At 41.2% G+C, this 14,471-nt stretch overlaps 1 protein-coding gene across 19 annotated transcripts in view; it reads left to right on the top strand.

The window, feature by feature from the left end:
• The first annotated feature begins 58 nt into the window (after positions 1–58).
• Positions 59–14,471, top strand: part of LOC308188484 (rho GTPase-activating protein 8-like) — an 81,578-nt gene continuing 67,165 nt past the window's right edge. For 5 of the 19 annotated variants that reach the window (XM_080577578.1, XM_080577585.1, XM_080577580.1 and 2 more), the window contains exons 1-3: positions 127–266; positions 1,467–1,572; positions 1,961–2,026. In XM_080577578.1, the coding sequence (XP_080433704.1) occupies positions 1,569–1,572; positions 1,961–2,026 (70 nt within the window). In that variant the 5' untranslated portion in view covers positions 127–266; positions 1,467–1,568. The other 14 variants (XM_080577584.1, XM_080577583.1, XM_080577576.1 and 11 more) reach the window with 8 other exon arrangements.

Below are 14,471 nucleotides of genomic sequence, written 5' to 3'. Positions count from 1 at the left end.
CCCCCCCCCACCTCCACCCTTCCCTTCCCTCTCCTCCCCCCTTCCCTCTCCCCCCCCCTTCCCCCTCCCTCCTTCCCTCCCCTCTTCCCTCTCTCTTGCTCCGTCTCTCTCGATGGCGGACGGCCCCGCTCTTCCTCCCGGCGGCTGGAGGCGTCCTGCCCTCGGCCTTCGCCCCTCCTCCGGCCGCCCACAGGTGAGACCAGCCCCGGGACCTGCTGCTGGCCGGGAGAAGCACCTGTGGTTTCCGCCCGCCGTACCCCCGCCAGGTACGTAAGACTGGCCCGGCCCCGCCGCCCGCCACTACCTGGGGGCACCGGGAGGGAGCGGCCCCCGTCCGGTTCCTGCCCCGCGGGGGTTTCCCTGCGGCCCCAGCGGTTGCCTGCCGGAGAAGGGAGGGAGAAAGTGGTTGGGGCTGACCAGGGCGGAGGAAGGAAGGAAGGAAGGAAGGAAGGAAGGATAGGGTTCGCTTTCCATCAGCCTCTGCGGTGGTGCTGGCCTTTGGGCGAGAGGTGCCTCGTCAGAAGGTACAGCGACCCGCTGGTCGGGCTGGGGTCCTCTGCCAGCCTTTCTTCCTAGTGTGTATATGCTAGGGAGGCAGCCCTGCTGTCCACCTGTGGAGTATTTCGTGTGCCCCATGAGGGCACGCAAGAGGTTTTTGTGTGGGGCAAGATGTCTGTTCAGAAGCTAAAGAAGCTTTTGGCTTCCACTTATGACCAACTGGGAGCATGAACATGCCCGTTCTGTGGGATGCGTCCAGTTTTACAATATCCCATAATGATAGGATTCAAAGGTCATAATGATGGATGGGGTCAGCAGTCACGGGCTTTATATGAGGCTGTTGGCTTACACCCGTGCTTGCTCCTCAGTCACAGAACTGAGCCTTGCAGCTGTTTACACAGGGATATGACTCAGCCCAGGAAGATTTTCTATGTTCGTGCAGTGTCATTTTTGCGGTTCAATGGTATGTGGGTAAATTTGTGCTCTTACGGTCATGCCCCCTGGCTTCATGGAAGGACCAAAAGCTTCTGCATGGAAGAGCTGTTGCAGAATTGGAGCTCATGTTTGGATATAAAATCTCACAAGACACAGGGTAAGCAGGGGTAAAGATTATACTAAACATCATGTGGTTGTCTGGACATGACAAACTGTAGGTGTAGAGATTTAACACTGTAACTAGAAGCCATAAAATCTCATAAAGAATGTCTCTAGCTATGTACTCCTATGTTGTTCTTTTAGGGCTTTCTTTCCTCCTCTGTGTTACCAGTCCTTTGAAAAATGAATTCCTCTTCATTGCTACTGTAATATATATTTATTATTAATTTGATTTTTCAGCACTCTTTTTGTATATGTTGCATCTGGCTTTTCTGTGAAACATGAAGGGGGCTGAATTCATGTTGTACATGAATATTTCATTCTGACCTTTCCAGATGTCTGAGCAATGATCCTGTGACCTTGTTATTTTGCAGCAAGTTTTCCTGGTAGGAGGCAGAGCAGGGTTTAGTTGAGACGGTTTTAACCTCAGGTGGGCCGTGGTAGCCCAGGAGAGAGAGCATTCTGGAACTGGTCCCATGGGTGAGTTGCCATCAGCATTCCTGCAATTCCTTCCTACCTGCCTCCCTTGGAAATGCACCCTGGTAGAAGTTGTCCACCAAGAGGCTGAAAACCTCCAACAGTGGCAAAAGAGTTTAAGCCCTTCTTCACGTGCTTGCACTGCAACTAAACAGCTTGTCTCAATCTGAGGGAGAAGCCCCTTTCCAAGCAGATACCTTTCCCCTTCCCTCAAATGTGACCGGGTGCACAGCCAGGAGCCCCCTGTCCTATGTGTTGTAATGATGGCCTTGCTGGGATGTTGGCATTTTTTTCTTTTTAACACAGATGAGCTTTTTGCCTGTTACTTTTGCCTGTCCCTGCGCTGAATGATCACTAAACTGCTTTTTGTCTGGTCTTTCCCCTTTGCAAGTCCAGTCTAGGTGGCTGGGTACAGGAGTGAAGGCTCCTTCTGGAGCAGCAGCCAGGGCCTTTGAAGGTAAGGGCCTCACTACTTCTGAGAAGGAGTGACCTCTGCTTTTGTGAGGTGTTCTAGGATCTGTGTGTGATTTTGCTGCAGGCTTGTTATTGACCTTTGACATGTTGTATAAAAGAGCATGCCATTTTAGCCTCAGATTTAGCAGTTAGCTGAAGAGGATTTTGAATGCATCTAAGAAAGACTACAATGATTCTGTGACAAAATAACTTTATTTTAAAAGTTGCTTTTACACAAATAAGTTGCTATTTCAGTGGCTTCAGACAAAAATACGCAGTCATACTAAGTGGAACTAACTTTATTATGTGAAATGACGGTGACTTCCTTGTGTTGGTTTCATCACGTTAGAGCAGGAATTCAAAAAGTAAATAACCATGGTGAGATGTAAACTGTATTTTTAAAGGTCTTCTGGTTTGAATAGATGCTTAATAGTAGTACAGCTGGGGAAATGCATAAACAGTATTTTTATACTTATTAAATTTTAAGCTTTTCTGTAAGAATATGGATAGAGCCATGAAATCATTCTTTAACTCAGCTGGATGAGTATTCTGTATGTTTATGTGGGTATCAGTCTTAAATTAATGCTTTTTTTTTTTTAAGGGAAATTGTTCAGAGTCAAAACTGACCTTGGTGTAAAGTGTTTGTGTGTAGAATAGCTGTAGGTGTTTATGCTGTGCTGACTGGATTGGTTTAAGTTTGAAATTCAGCTATAATTGAACAGTCATTATTTAATAGCCATTGTTATTGAAATTAGAAATCCAATTTTATTTAAAATTGATTTTTGATTAAAATTATCAATGCTTCATATTTTTGTGGCATTTAACAGACCATTATAACTCTAAGATAAGATTGTCGCCCTCCAGACCATACAAGTGATTATCCAAAATGTTGCTATGGCTACAGATGTAGCTCTGAGAGGTGGAAATGAGGGAGTTTGGGTGGCCTGCTGCTCACTGTGTTCAAAGTTGGGCTTTCAGATTTGTTGCCAGCCTCCGCACTTTTCAAGAAAGACAAGAAAGAAGACCCTAGCAATTACAGGCCTGTCAGTCTCACGTCAGTGCCTGGTAAAATTATGGAGAGGATGATCCTTGAAGTTATTGAAGTGTACCTGGGGGACAATGTAGTCATTGGTCCCAGCCAGCATGGGTTCATGAGGGGTAGGTCCTGTTTAACAAATTTGATTTCCTTTTATGATAAGATCACCCATCTAGTCGACCAAGGGAAACCAGCTGATGTGGTCTTTTTGGACTTCAGCAAAGCTTTTGACACAGTTTCCCATAGGATCCTACTGGACAAAATGTCCAGCATACAATTAAACAAAAACATTGTGCGATGGGTAAGCAATTGGCTGATGGGCAGGGCTCAAAGGGTTGTAGTAAATGGGGCCACATCAGGATGGTGGATGGTCACTAGTGGGGTCCCCCAAGGCTCCATTTTAGGGCCAGTCCTCTTCAATGTTTTTATAAATGATTTGGATGTAGGACTAGAAGGTGTTTTGAGCAAATTTGCTGATGACGCTGAACTTGGAGGAGTTGTGGACTCTGAGGGTGGAAAGGCCTTGCAGAGAGATCTGGACAGATTGGAGAGCTGGGCAATCACCAGCCGCATGAAGTTTAACAAGAGCAAGTGCCAGGTCCTGCACCTGGGACAGGGCAACCCTGGCTATATGTACAGACTGGGTGACGAGACGCTGGAGAGCAGCCCCGCAGAGAGGGATCTGGGGGTTGTGGTTGACAGCAAGTTGAATATGAGCCAGCAGTGTGCCCTGGCAGCCAGGAGGGCCAACCGTATCCTGGGGTGCATCAAGCATGGCATCGCTAGTCGGTTGAGGGAAGTGATTGTCCTGCTCTACTCTGCTCTGGTGCGGCCTCACCTCGAGTACTGTGTGCAGTTCTGGGCATCATAGTACAAAAAGACTTTTAAGACAAAGACAAAAGGTCTTTTTTCTCAGAATCTCAGTCTTCTCTTCTGGTAAATGTTGCTAACAAAAGTCAGTAGCGTCATTGGAAGTTCCACTTTTGGAAGCTGCCCCAATCTCTAGAAGATACCTGCTTGAGTCTGGGGCTGAAATTCAAAGATTTGGCATGTTCCTTATAAAGCTGGCTTTAAACAAAGCCTTTACAACGTAGGCTGATTTCTGTAGCTTCAGAGAATAGCAAAGCTCACAGCAACTCATCTATGTCTAGCTTTAGTATGCGGTAATCTGGACACCATGGTAGCTTCAGATCTAAATCTCAGTTCAATATAACTATGAACATTTGCATAGATATGGTGCTTATTTACAACTATTGGATGAAATATGAACAAAAGGTGATTTATTTATTTATTTTCTGAAAAATATACCATTGGTTTACTGTATTTTACCATGTATTTTAGAAGATGAGAATTGAAAGCTTCAGCCTGCTTGTTGAGTCTTAGCTGAGAGTATGTTCATGATGGGATGCTACAGGGTCCTCTGCTGAAGCTGAGCACTGTGGGGGAAGAAAGACAACTCACAAAAGAAGGTGGATAATTCTTGCATTCCTCAGAAGAAAGTTTTAATATAGGAACTGATCTGCTTGGGAGGAAAATGCCTGAGTGAGATCCTATCCCAGCTCAGCTGAGGTCAGTGTGAGTTATGGTGCTGATTTCCCCAGAGACAGGATTTCACTCTGTGAATGCAAGAATGCCATTAAACAGGTAGGCAAGCTTTTATGTTAAACTTGGAACTCAGAAACGGGCAGTGCCCGAAGGCTTTGTGTTGTCTTATCTGCTCTGGTGTGTCCACTGGGTGATGTTGTTCTGGCAACGTTTTTATGACCCTGCCTAATGGCAAAGAAATTCTTCTGAGACAGCATTCAGGTAGCAGAATGAGTTGCAGTTGTGTTTGCTGCTTTATTTTTCTCAGTATCTGGACCTATGGTACCTACTGTTTTGCTTGACAGAAAGATTAAGCAGACTTGACAAATTCACAGTTGTAAACTTATCTTTGCAGTCAGAGCCCTACAAGTCAGGATAAAATATATGTTGTTAAGAGCTACAAAGGAAAATTCTGAAGGAAAAAGGAAATTGTGTTTGATTCAACAGCTGTCTTAGCAAATGGACTTTGGATGTAGTGTAGTACTGCTGGTGTTACAAAAACGCAAGCGATATAGGTCTTTTTTATGAGTGTCTTAAGTTTTGTTCTGAGTATGTTGACCTCGTTGATTGTTTACTGTTACCAGCTGACATCCTGTCTGTAAATATTTAATGTTGTACTGCAGTTAACGTAGAAGGAAGAGCTGCACTGATAGGAACTGAAAGCTAGTAATTTTTAAGCAATTTATTATAGTTAGCTTCACATATTCCATTTGCTTCTTGTTCCCTCTGACAACCTGGTAACTGTTCTCATCCCTTATTTTTTTGTCTCTTAAAAAAGCCTTCTTTTCCTTTTGTGAAAGACCCATGCAAAGGAACCAGTAAACTACTGAAGAGACAGTGAAGGTATCTCAGTATAGAATGGTACCTACCAACTACGTACCATTAAAAGTATCAACTAAAAGAAAGAAATGGTAAACTGGGGAAAAGTCTTATTCTTAATTTCTTGTAGTTTTCTTTGCTTTTAGTTGTACCAACAGCAGGTAAAAGGTTTTGGATAGAAATCAATTTTAAGTATAAAATGCCTTTGAAAGATTAAAATAGCTTCTCGTTCCAGCCTTAAATCTGGTAGGATCCAATTATTATAAGTGGGATTATAATAAATTCACCTTTTGGTTTCTTTTTTCTCTCTCTTCTTTCTTTGCCAGCAGACAGGAAACATGAATGAATTGGCTCTGGAGTCAAACAATTCATATTTGTTATTGGGGTAACTTATTTGAAACTTCTTTTTTTGTGTATTTGAAGTCAGGCAATGAGAAAAAAATACGTTTAAGAAGCCTCATGAAACCCTACAGAAGACTGACTAAATTTATGAAGAGAGAGGAATTGTTAGAAGTCATGTACCAAGGACTGAATGAAAAATCGGTATTACTTTACTCCTGAAGTACACTTCTCAACAGAAGCTCACGAAGAGCTCTGCTGTGATACCATGACTGACAATAAATGGCATGCTTTGCCACAAGGAATACCATTTATTTTCACTGAGTGTCTGCCAGGTGGGCACAGAGTGGGGTACAAGTGGGGGTTTTGATTCCAGCAGCTACGGCTGGGGGGAGTGAAACCCAGTTTCATTGTGATCCTGGTACCTGCAAAAGTACTTTGAAAGAAAATCTATTGCAATGCGAGCTAAAAGTGGCAAGATGTGATCAGGCAAAGAGTAGCAGAGCTGCCTCCTGACTAATCAGGCCACTAAGACTTCTTTGAGGCATTGATTCAAGAAAACCTTGAACACATCATTCATTTCAGCTGGGCTTCTGTGCATATATGCTTTTGCTTTATGGCTGTCCCAAATGCTTTCCTCAGTCTGGGCCTAATGGGGTTGTATATCTATTTTACATTGAGGTACAGCAAATGACTTACAGGTGTTTGTTCTTAATAGCTAAATTAAAATGAAGAAAAGAATAAAATCCATGTTTGGATTGCACTGTCAAATGCTTTGTTGTACTGATGGGATTCTCAGAGTTTATGCCAGTGTGTCACTGTAACTGAAAACTTACCTGGTAAGCAGTGCAGAGGGTGTTTCATGGTTTTTGTTTGTTTGTTGTTGTGGTGTTTTTTTTTGGTCTGGTTTGGTTTTGGTGCTGCATAGTTTTAATTGACCATCTGAAAAGAATGGAAGGATTTTTCATGCTGACCCTGAATTCTTTCCAGGGTTTGGCATCTGAGCTACTTCTGAAAAAGAAAAAAAAAAGGGGGGGGGGGGAAATGATGCTGGTTTAAGAAGCAGCTGGAATAGGTATAACTACAGCAAAGACAACAACAGCATATACGTTAACCACTCTAAGTAAATGTATTTTTCTTGCCAACCATTTTGGTAAATCAGGTGTGTTACGTAGCATTTCAGAAGAGGTAAGCAAGGTCTCTACATCCTTGGGAAGAGTATAAATGTTGTTTAAGAAAAACTCAAGGTTTATTTAAATGGTTAAATTATAAATTATGGCAGTTAGAGGAGAAGAGCCTTACCTGACAACCTTATACATTTCCAATCATTGCATTTATGAGTGGTTTGTATGTTCTTTTCCTAGGCTATGTCCTTGCTGTCTTCCACAGCTGACTTAGGGTAGCTTTGTCCCCTTGCACCTTTCCCGAACTCTGCACTTCATTGTTTATATACTGCTTATTAAACATTTTTTAAACATATCAAAGGGAATGTTGTTGGAAGGTGCATAAAATGATAAGCTGTCAGGTGCACAAGCTTCTGTTGGAGGTCACCAGAAGGGCTTGAATGCCTGAAAAGTTACCAGTTGTTCTTTTAAACATCTGCATTAGTTGGTCTAATAAAAAAATAATCAATAAAAGCAAACCAAACAAACAAGCAAAAACCTCATCTTTCCCTCTGTTACTTGCTTAATCTCAGACCTTCATGTCACTACTGTTGTAGTCATACTGTAGAGTGTAGCAGCACCAATGACTATTTCAACATGGAATAAATATAAAATTTCTCTAAGGTTTCCATTTTTGTGGTGTGCTGCTAAGAAGAAGAATAAGCAGTGTGATCTTGTTAGAAGTTAGCATAGGTTTAGAGAAGTGTGCATACAAGTGATGTATCTTTAGGTTTGTCTAGCAGTTAGCATATGTATGTTTGCAAGTTCAGAAAGATATGGGTACCATTGTTGTTAAGTGTCTCTGAAGAGCCTTCTAGTAGTGTTTCATGGAGATTAGTGGGCTAGAGTGCATCATTCCTGCAGTATGTTTCCATTGTTAGACTTATTAGGTGGGAAATAGGATTTGTTATCTTCCAGATACTAGAACTTTTGATTCTTTCCTAGGATGATAATTTGCGAATGTTTTGGGGTTGTAGGTAAAGAGAGAAAGTTAACAAACCAGGTGCAATGATGTCAAGTAGTTTAATGTGATATTGGGGAATTGACAAGTTTTCCTGGACTTCCGTTAAAGTGTTGAAAAGGCCTGATAGCAGAATCCACTTAATAATTGTAAGCCATATTTTCAGCCATTGTGCTAGTGCTTCATTTTTTTTCCCTACAGTCTCTTACCTGAAAACTGCTCTGTAACGTGCATGGATATAGACAAAGACCTTTGGATAAGGTAATGAGGTCTTCAGGGTAGAAGTCTTCGTAATGGGGCAGTGGTTTCACAGCCGTTATTACCAAATATACATGCAAGCAGAACACCCAGTGATAAAAATTTGATCCATCTCATGCAGTGATGCACAATCCCATTTCCATCAAGTTAGTCAAAAGTATATAGGGGCAGCAAAAATGTATAAATCCTTGTTTGTTAGCTTTTCAAGGACAGGAGATACTTGATAACACATAAATCTTTCCGATAAAAAATTAACCTGCCAAAATTTTTTGAACAAATTTGAATTCAGAGTTCATTTATGCTGGGCCATTTTTCTTTCCTGTGACCTCAGTTTTTCTGATCCTGTGCAGGGAAGTTAAAAGCCACACATAGTGTATCATTGAACCATGGCATGAGATGCTTCTCACATAGATTTTAACTAGTCTTTTGAAGGTCTGTATGCTATACCAGGCAAGAGAATTACTTCTTTGTAAGACATGGGCATAGCGAATAAGAAGGAAGATGAACAGGAAGCATTTTAACCACATTTCAAACTTTAAATCTAATTTGTTTTCCAGCCTTTATAATTTAGTGTGGAAAGATTCCCCTCTCCCTCCTTTCCTTTTCTATTTCTTTGTCTTCCTCTAGTTTCCTATACTACGTAGTCTTTGTTGACAAAAATATTATTTTATTATTTTATTTTGCAGTTTTCCACATATAAGGATTCTTTGTGCTCTTCTGCAAATATTACTCATCACAAGCTAATAGCTTTGCTCACAAAAGTCAGCAAAATAATAAAGTGTTTGTGACTTTGCAGTGAGTTTTAGTTTTGGTAGCAAGATAAGCCAAAATGCCTTTACGATTCTAACATCAAAAAACAGTCAAAACTCTGGAAATGTTAGATCCTTTCTCAGTTTGTGTTCAGTTGTAACTACAAAACATTTATGGATTATCTAGCATGGGATGCAATTTAAAAAATAAGGTTCAGGGGATGGGATGTGGTGATGTGAGTAGAGGGGAAGTTTGAGGTGGACTAAAAATGAAGATTATAGAAGGAAGTTCGTTTCAGGGTTAGATTTGAAGTGGCTGCTATTACTGCTTGATTATAATGAGATTATCGAACGTGTGAACTGTTTTGGGCCCTACTAAGTCCCTTGGCACATGCAGATCAATGACTGAGTTCTCATTTGAAACATTTGCTGGACTGCTTGGGCAGCTTGTGTTGACATTATGCATTGAGCTCTTATAGTAAAACACTACCAGGCTTTGCAATACTAAATTTCTTGTTTTGCACAGTAAGTTATGGTAACTCACAAATTTGCTGGGACGAAAATATTTAGTACTTGTGAATTAAGGGAAAAATAATTATTTTAGGCAGACAACCAGGTCTTTAGTGCACTGATTAAGGACAAATCCAGTGCAAATGGAGAAACAGTGGGACGACAGGTGTGGTTATCATCATTTTGCTTAGTTTTGAGTTAAGATTTGTAACTAAATATGGGCTTTACATTGCCCATATAAAATGGATTTTGGAACGGAACTCTTCTTCTTTGCTATAATGCACTGTTTCATTTTGGTGCAGCTGGGCTACAGGAGGGGTGGTGCTAAGATGGGTGAGCTATAACTGTGTCTTGACAAGAACTGGAAACAATGGCCTGAGTTGTTAAAAAAAAAAAAAAAAGAAGAATATTAATTTCTTTTACAAGTCCTAATTTATTCCAGCCAGAGGAATCCCCAGTGAATAATTTTACATTTAAAAAATAATAATAATACACCAACTCTTTGTCCAGTAACTTGTCAGATTAATTTAATTAAAGAATACAGTCTTAAAAAAGACTTAAAAAAGTCTTGTACTCATCTGCAATTGCAAGTGTTTAATCGCTTGAGATGGAAGCACTAGTTAAACATGAGTTCAGCCCGACATAATTCTGCCACATTAGTGTGCATTACAGTATATTAATTTAGAAAGCAAGTTCCATAGATGACTGATCATTAATGCTTGTTATGGTTACATTATCGTAATCTTTGTTTAGCCAATAAACACTTACATTGAATCAAAAAAAATGGTCTTGCAGTGTGTCATATTGCAGCCACTTATCCATGTTCAGATTATTTTGTTCTAATGATACAGGAGGCTTTCTGTTAATAGGTTAAACATTAGGCACTTTTTTCCATGTACTTGCGGTGTGCCAGATGAACTAGTGGATGTGATAAGAAAATAGCTGCACTGTTTCAGACAACAAAAGAGTATTTCCAAAAATCTTTGTGCCAGCAATGGGTAGAAATAATCCCTTTACTTCAGTGCTTTCAGAAATGGGATTAGCTGATACATGCAGATATTTATACACAGTAGGGAAACAATTTCTATTTCATTCTGACATATTTAATTCTTCCCATAAATAGATTTTTGACTGTCCAGCAGGGAAGGTATGGTGAGGGTGAAGAGACTGTGCTTATGTATTTCATGGTTTCCTGTCTTTTTTTCCCCTTTACCATGTGTCACTGGTTCCCTAACTGAGGAAATCTCATGATGGGTGCTCTGTAGGTTGGAAGCATAGCCTCTGTTAACCTGCCTGTTCCAGTCCTGCAACAGAGGGGATCACAAACACTATAGAGGCAGGCACTGTGCAATACAACTGGAGATTGCCAACAGTATGCAACTTTGGGAAAATATTTTACTAGGTTAGTGAGGCCTTCATGGCAGCCTGCAGGCCAGAGTCAGCTCACGGAGTAGTTCCTTCTTTCAGAGGAAAGACAGGAGGGACAGAGTCAGGTTTAGGCATCCTGCTGGGTTGCTCATGGCCCAGAACAGGCTGTGAAGGACATCCCAAACTGCACCATAGCCACTGCTGCAAGAAGGGCTTGGTAGTCCTGCACTGGACAGTCATCTTGCTCTTTCATATCTGTCCCGCTCCAGCATCTGTACTGTTAGGTAATTATGTTCTAAATGTTCATATATGTGTGTGTGTAGAAAAAAATAATCAATATGTTTCTCTTCTCCGAGTTTCTTTCTGGGGAAAAAACAGTTCTGTGAACAATTCTCATTTCAGGACTGTGCTACGCAGTGTTTACCATTCTTTCTGATGAAAATTTGCTCTCTCACAAAGTGTAACACGTTTTGCTTTATCTATTTTATATACAGTGGATGCTTACTTTAAATTAATGCAGCACTGGTTAAAAATTACTAAAGTTATCAAAAAACGCAGTCTAAATTATTGTTGGAGCAAGTACGATGTAGCATGTAAGCACCTCCTTTCTCCCTTCAGCATGAATAAATTTGTGTTCTAAATAAGGTCCAAACCTTGGAGGGGGTAAAAGGATGTTTCAAAACTGCATTTAGCATCTTTGATAAAAATGCTTACTATCTGTTTGTCAATTTACTGGTCTTTTCAGTCTTTGCTGACCCACACCTGTAAGATGAACATAGAGTAAGCTATTACTTAAGTAAACATAAGTAATTCATGCTACTAATTTAGAGATGAAAACTGTCTACATACCAGGTTATTGAGCCATCAAGCTTCCTCAAAAACTATATCACAAATGAAAAGAGTTTGTTGCTTAGAAGATTGCAGTTCTGGCTGCCAGTATAATTTTAAGTGGTAAGGAAATACAAATGCACTTATTCAGTCAAGTTTCATCATTAACAGTTTAAGCAGTAAAAGCATAGAGGGATGAATTCTTAAGCTGTAATCATTTAAGGAACTGTAAAGTAAGAGAAGATGTTTCCGCAAGTTTCAGAGAGAGCTGTGCTCTAACAGATAACAGGGGAGCAGTAAAAAATGCAGGGGACCAAAGAAGTGCGTTTTTTTGCAGTTAAGGTCTTTGCATCACTTTTGCTCCTATAGCCTCGGAGGTTTGTTAATTCTTGTACAGCCTGAGAGCTCAAAATGTGATCACGCTGAGAGAGTTGAGGAGAGAGAGGAGTTTAGGCAGGAGAAGCTGGATATCAGCAACGCAGAGGGGTGTGTTAACCAGTGGATTTGGTGGTAGTTGCAGTTTGCTCTGGTGAGAGCAAAAGGATATACAGAGGAACTAAGCCAGGATGAGGGAACTAGAGAGAATGTGGAAAAGAAGAGGGTTGTGGTGGAAGGGAAAACAGAGAGATGAGCAAACGGGAAAGACAGACAGGGAAAGGAGAGAGCTTGGTGGATGGGAAGACAGAAAATGAGGTGAGAGCTAAAGAAGGAATTGATCAACTTGAATGGGCACAGAAAAGTATGACTGAAAACACTGTCATGGAGGGAAGACCAGTAGCAGATCCCTGGCTCTCCCTCCTTCTTCCTCTTGCCAGCGAGATCCTGGATGACCAAGGAGCTGGTGTTCGGCTGAGCAAAAGATAGGATTGTCTCATCCTGTCTAGAATGGGGAAACTCAAAAGAGCACGAGCACAAAAACCCAGGGGTAAGTTGCCAGCAAAAATTGATACCAAAATCAGAGTCCCTAGATCAGAAAGAAGTAGTGCCTGGGAGTAGGGGTAGGCTAGGTGGATAACTCTACCCCTCCCCATGCACTGTGGAGGCGAGGACCATGGGAGTGCCAAATAACTGTAGCACTCTCTCCACAGTAATTGCTCTGCCAAGTTGAGACACCAGCCAGGATTTCTGCACAGCACTGTGTTGGGGGTTCCACCATATTGTGTTGCTTTCTGTGGCCCAGAACAGCAGCGTGGACGTGCTGTGTGGCTCAGATGTTAGAAGAGCAAAGCCCTGTTTTCAGGGTGGCATCAAAACTCCAAAGAAAGAAAGAAATTGAGAGATGACTGGGGGCTTTGGATAGTTACAGAATAATGATTCAGTATTTATCCAGGAGTAAATATTGGGGAAAAAATACAGCCGCGTGAACTTGGGCTTCTTTCCAAGTTTAGGACAATATTTACCATCACCAAGTAGACACTGTTCTCCTATTTTCCAAGCACTGAATGGATGAGACTAGTAGAAAATTGCTTTTAGAGAAATCAGTGCTGTTTGATCAGTGTGTAACTTGGTGTGATAGAGCACAGAGACTTGTGACAGGGTGACTGTCTTCCTTGCTTTCTGATTTTCAAGGCTGTATCTCAATCCATGGCAGGAATTAACCTCTGTGTGTGCTTCTTCTCTGATCGTTACATAAAAAGAAGCTCAAAATCCACCAAACTAATGATAACAAAGGATAAAGTGTTTGGCAACTTTTTAAGGCTATATGCATGTAATTTTTAGTTTTAGTATTCTATTTTGGCATAATATTTTTATCATAATATTTACAAGTTAGTAACTTTCTGTCAATATAAATATATCAACCTGTGTATGATCATCATACTTCAAATTCTTTTTTTGCAGTTTGCTGAACTACTTTTTTCTTTTAAAATGAATTTTTCTTGGAAAGTTTGGTTAAAAATGTTTTGACGCTTCAGAGGAATGTGGCCACCTCTATGAATTTGTGTATTTATCTTTACTGCACTGAAATCAATGGAAGTTATTATAGTAATAAAATTAATTTTGGAATAGAGCCTAAATGGAAAATGTAATAAAATTAAAGCTGTTTAAATTTTTCTGAGTTTCAGTTCAATACCATTTTTCATCAATATTGATGTGTGGAAGTAATAATGGAATATTTGCCTTCACAGGCTTCTCAGTATTTTTGGTTTGGGTATTTCAGTGTCGTGCAAAGCCTGAGACGCTGGCAGGTGACTCCGCTCTCTTCTTGTGAAGCCTGGCTGCGTGGCTGGCATCCTGGCAGAGCTCAGGAGTCCCAGCTGGAAGGTAGATCTCCACCGAGTCTATGGACTCGATGGAGAGGCACTGTAATGAACAGGAGACCCACTGCATTTTAAGAACAGTTTGATCCATCTGTTCCCATTTCTGTTCTAGTCAGCGTGGTACAGTTGGATCTTACACTGCAAATCTTCACAACTCTACTGCAGGGTGTAGGCCTGACTTTGGGACCTCGTATGTTCTCCAAAACACGCGAGCTGCTGCCAGATACAACTGAGAACATGCCTGTTGGTTACAGGCTCCCATCTTCCTTCATCCCTTGGTATTGGCTGAAAGCATGGCAGCAGGAGGGCTGGCGCAGGCAGGGCTGCGTAGCGGTGGCAGTGTGCTGTACAGCCTTGTGATGCCAGGAAGGCAGATGAAGTAACAGACCTCACAAGAAAGTGCGGGTTTTGTTGTTGTTTGTTTGTTTCTCAGGGGAAATACTATGCCAAATGCTTCCAGTAGTTTTATGTAAAGGGGGGAGGGAATCTGGGTCTTGAGGGTAAACCTCTGCTATGAGGTTATGCATACAGTATATACAGTATGAACATACAGTATATTCAATATAAACGGCAGCC

Source organism: Anser brachyrhynchus (assembly GCF_964034855.1).
Source record: "Anser brachyrhynchus genome assembly, chromosome: 1".
Taxonomy (NCBI): Eukaryota; Metazoa; Chordata; class Aves; order Anseriformes; family Anatidae; genus Anser; species Anser brachyrhynchus.
This window is presented reverse-complemented; position numbering and strand designations above follow the sequence as displayed.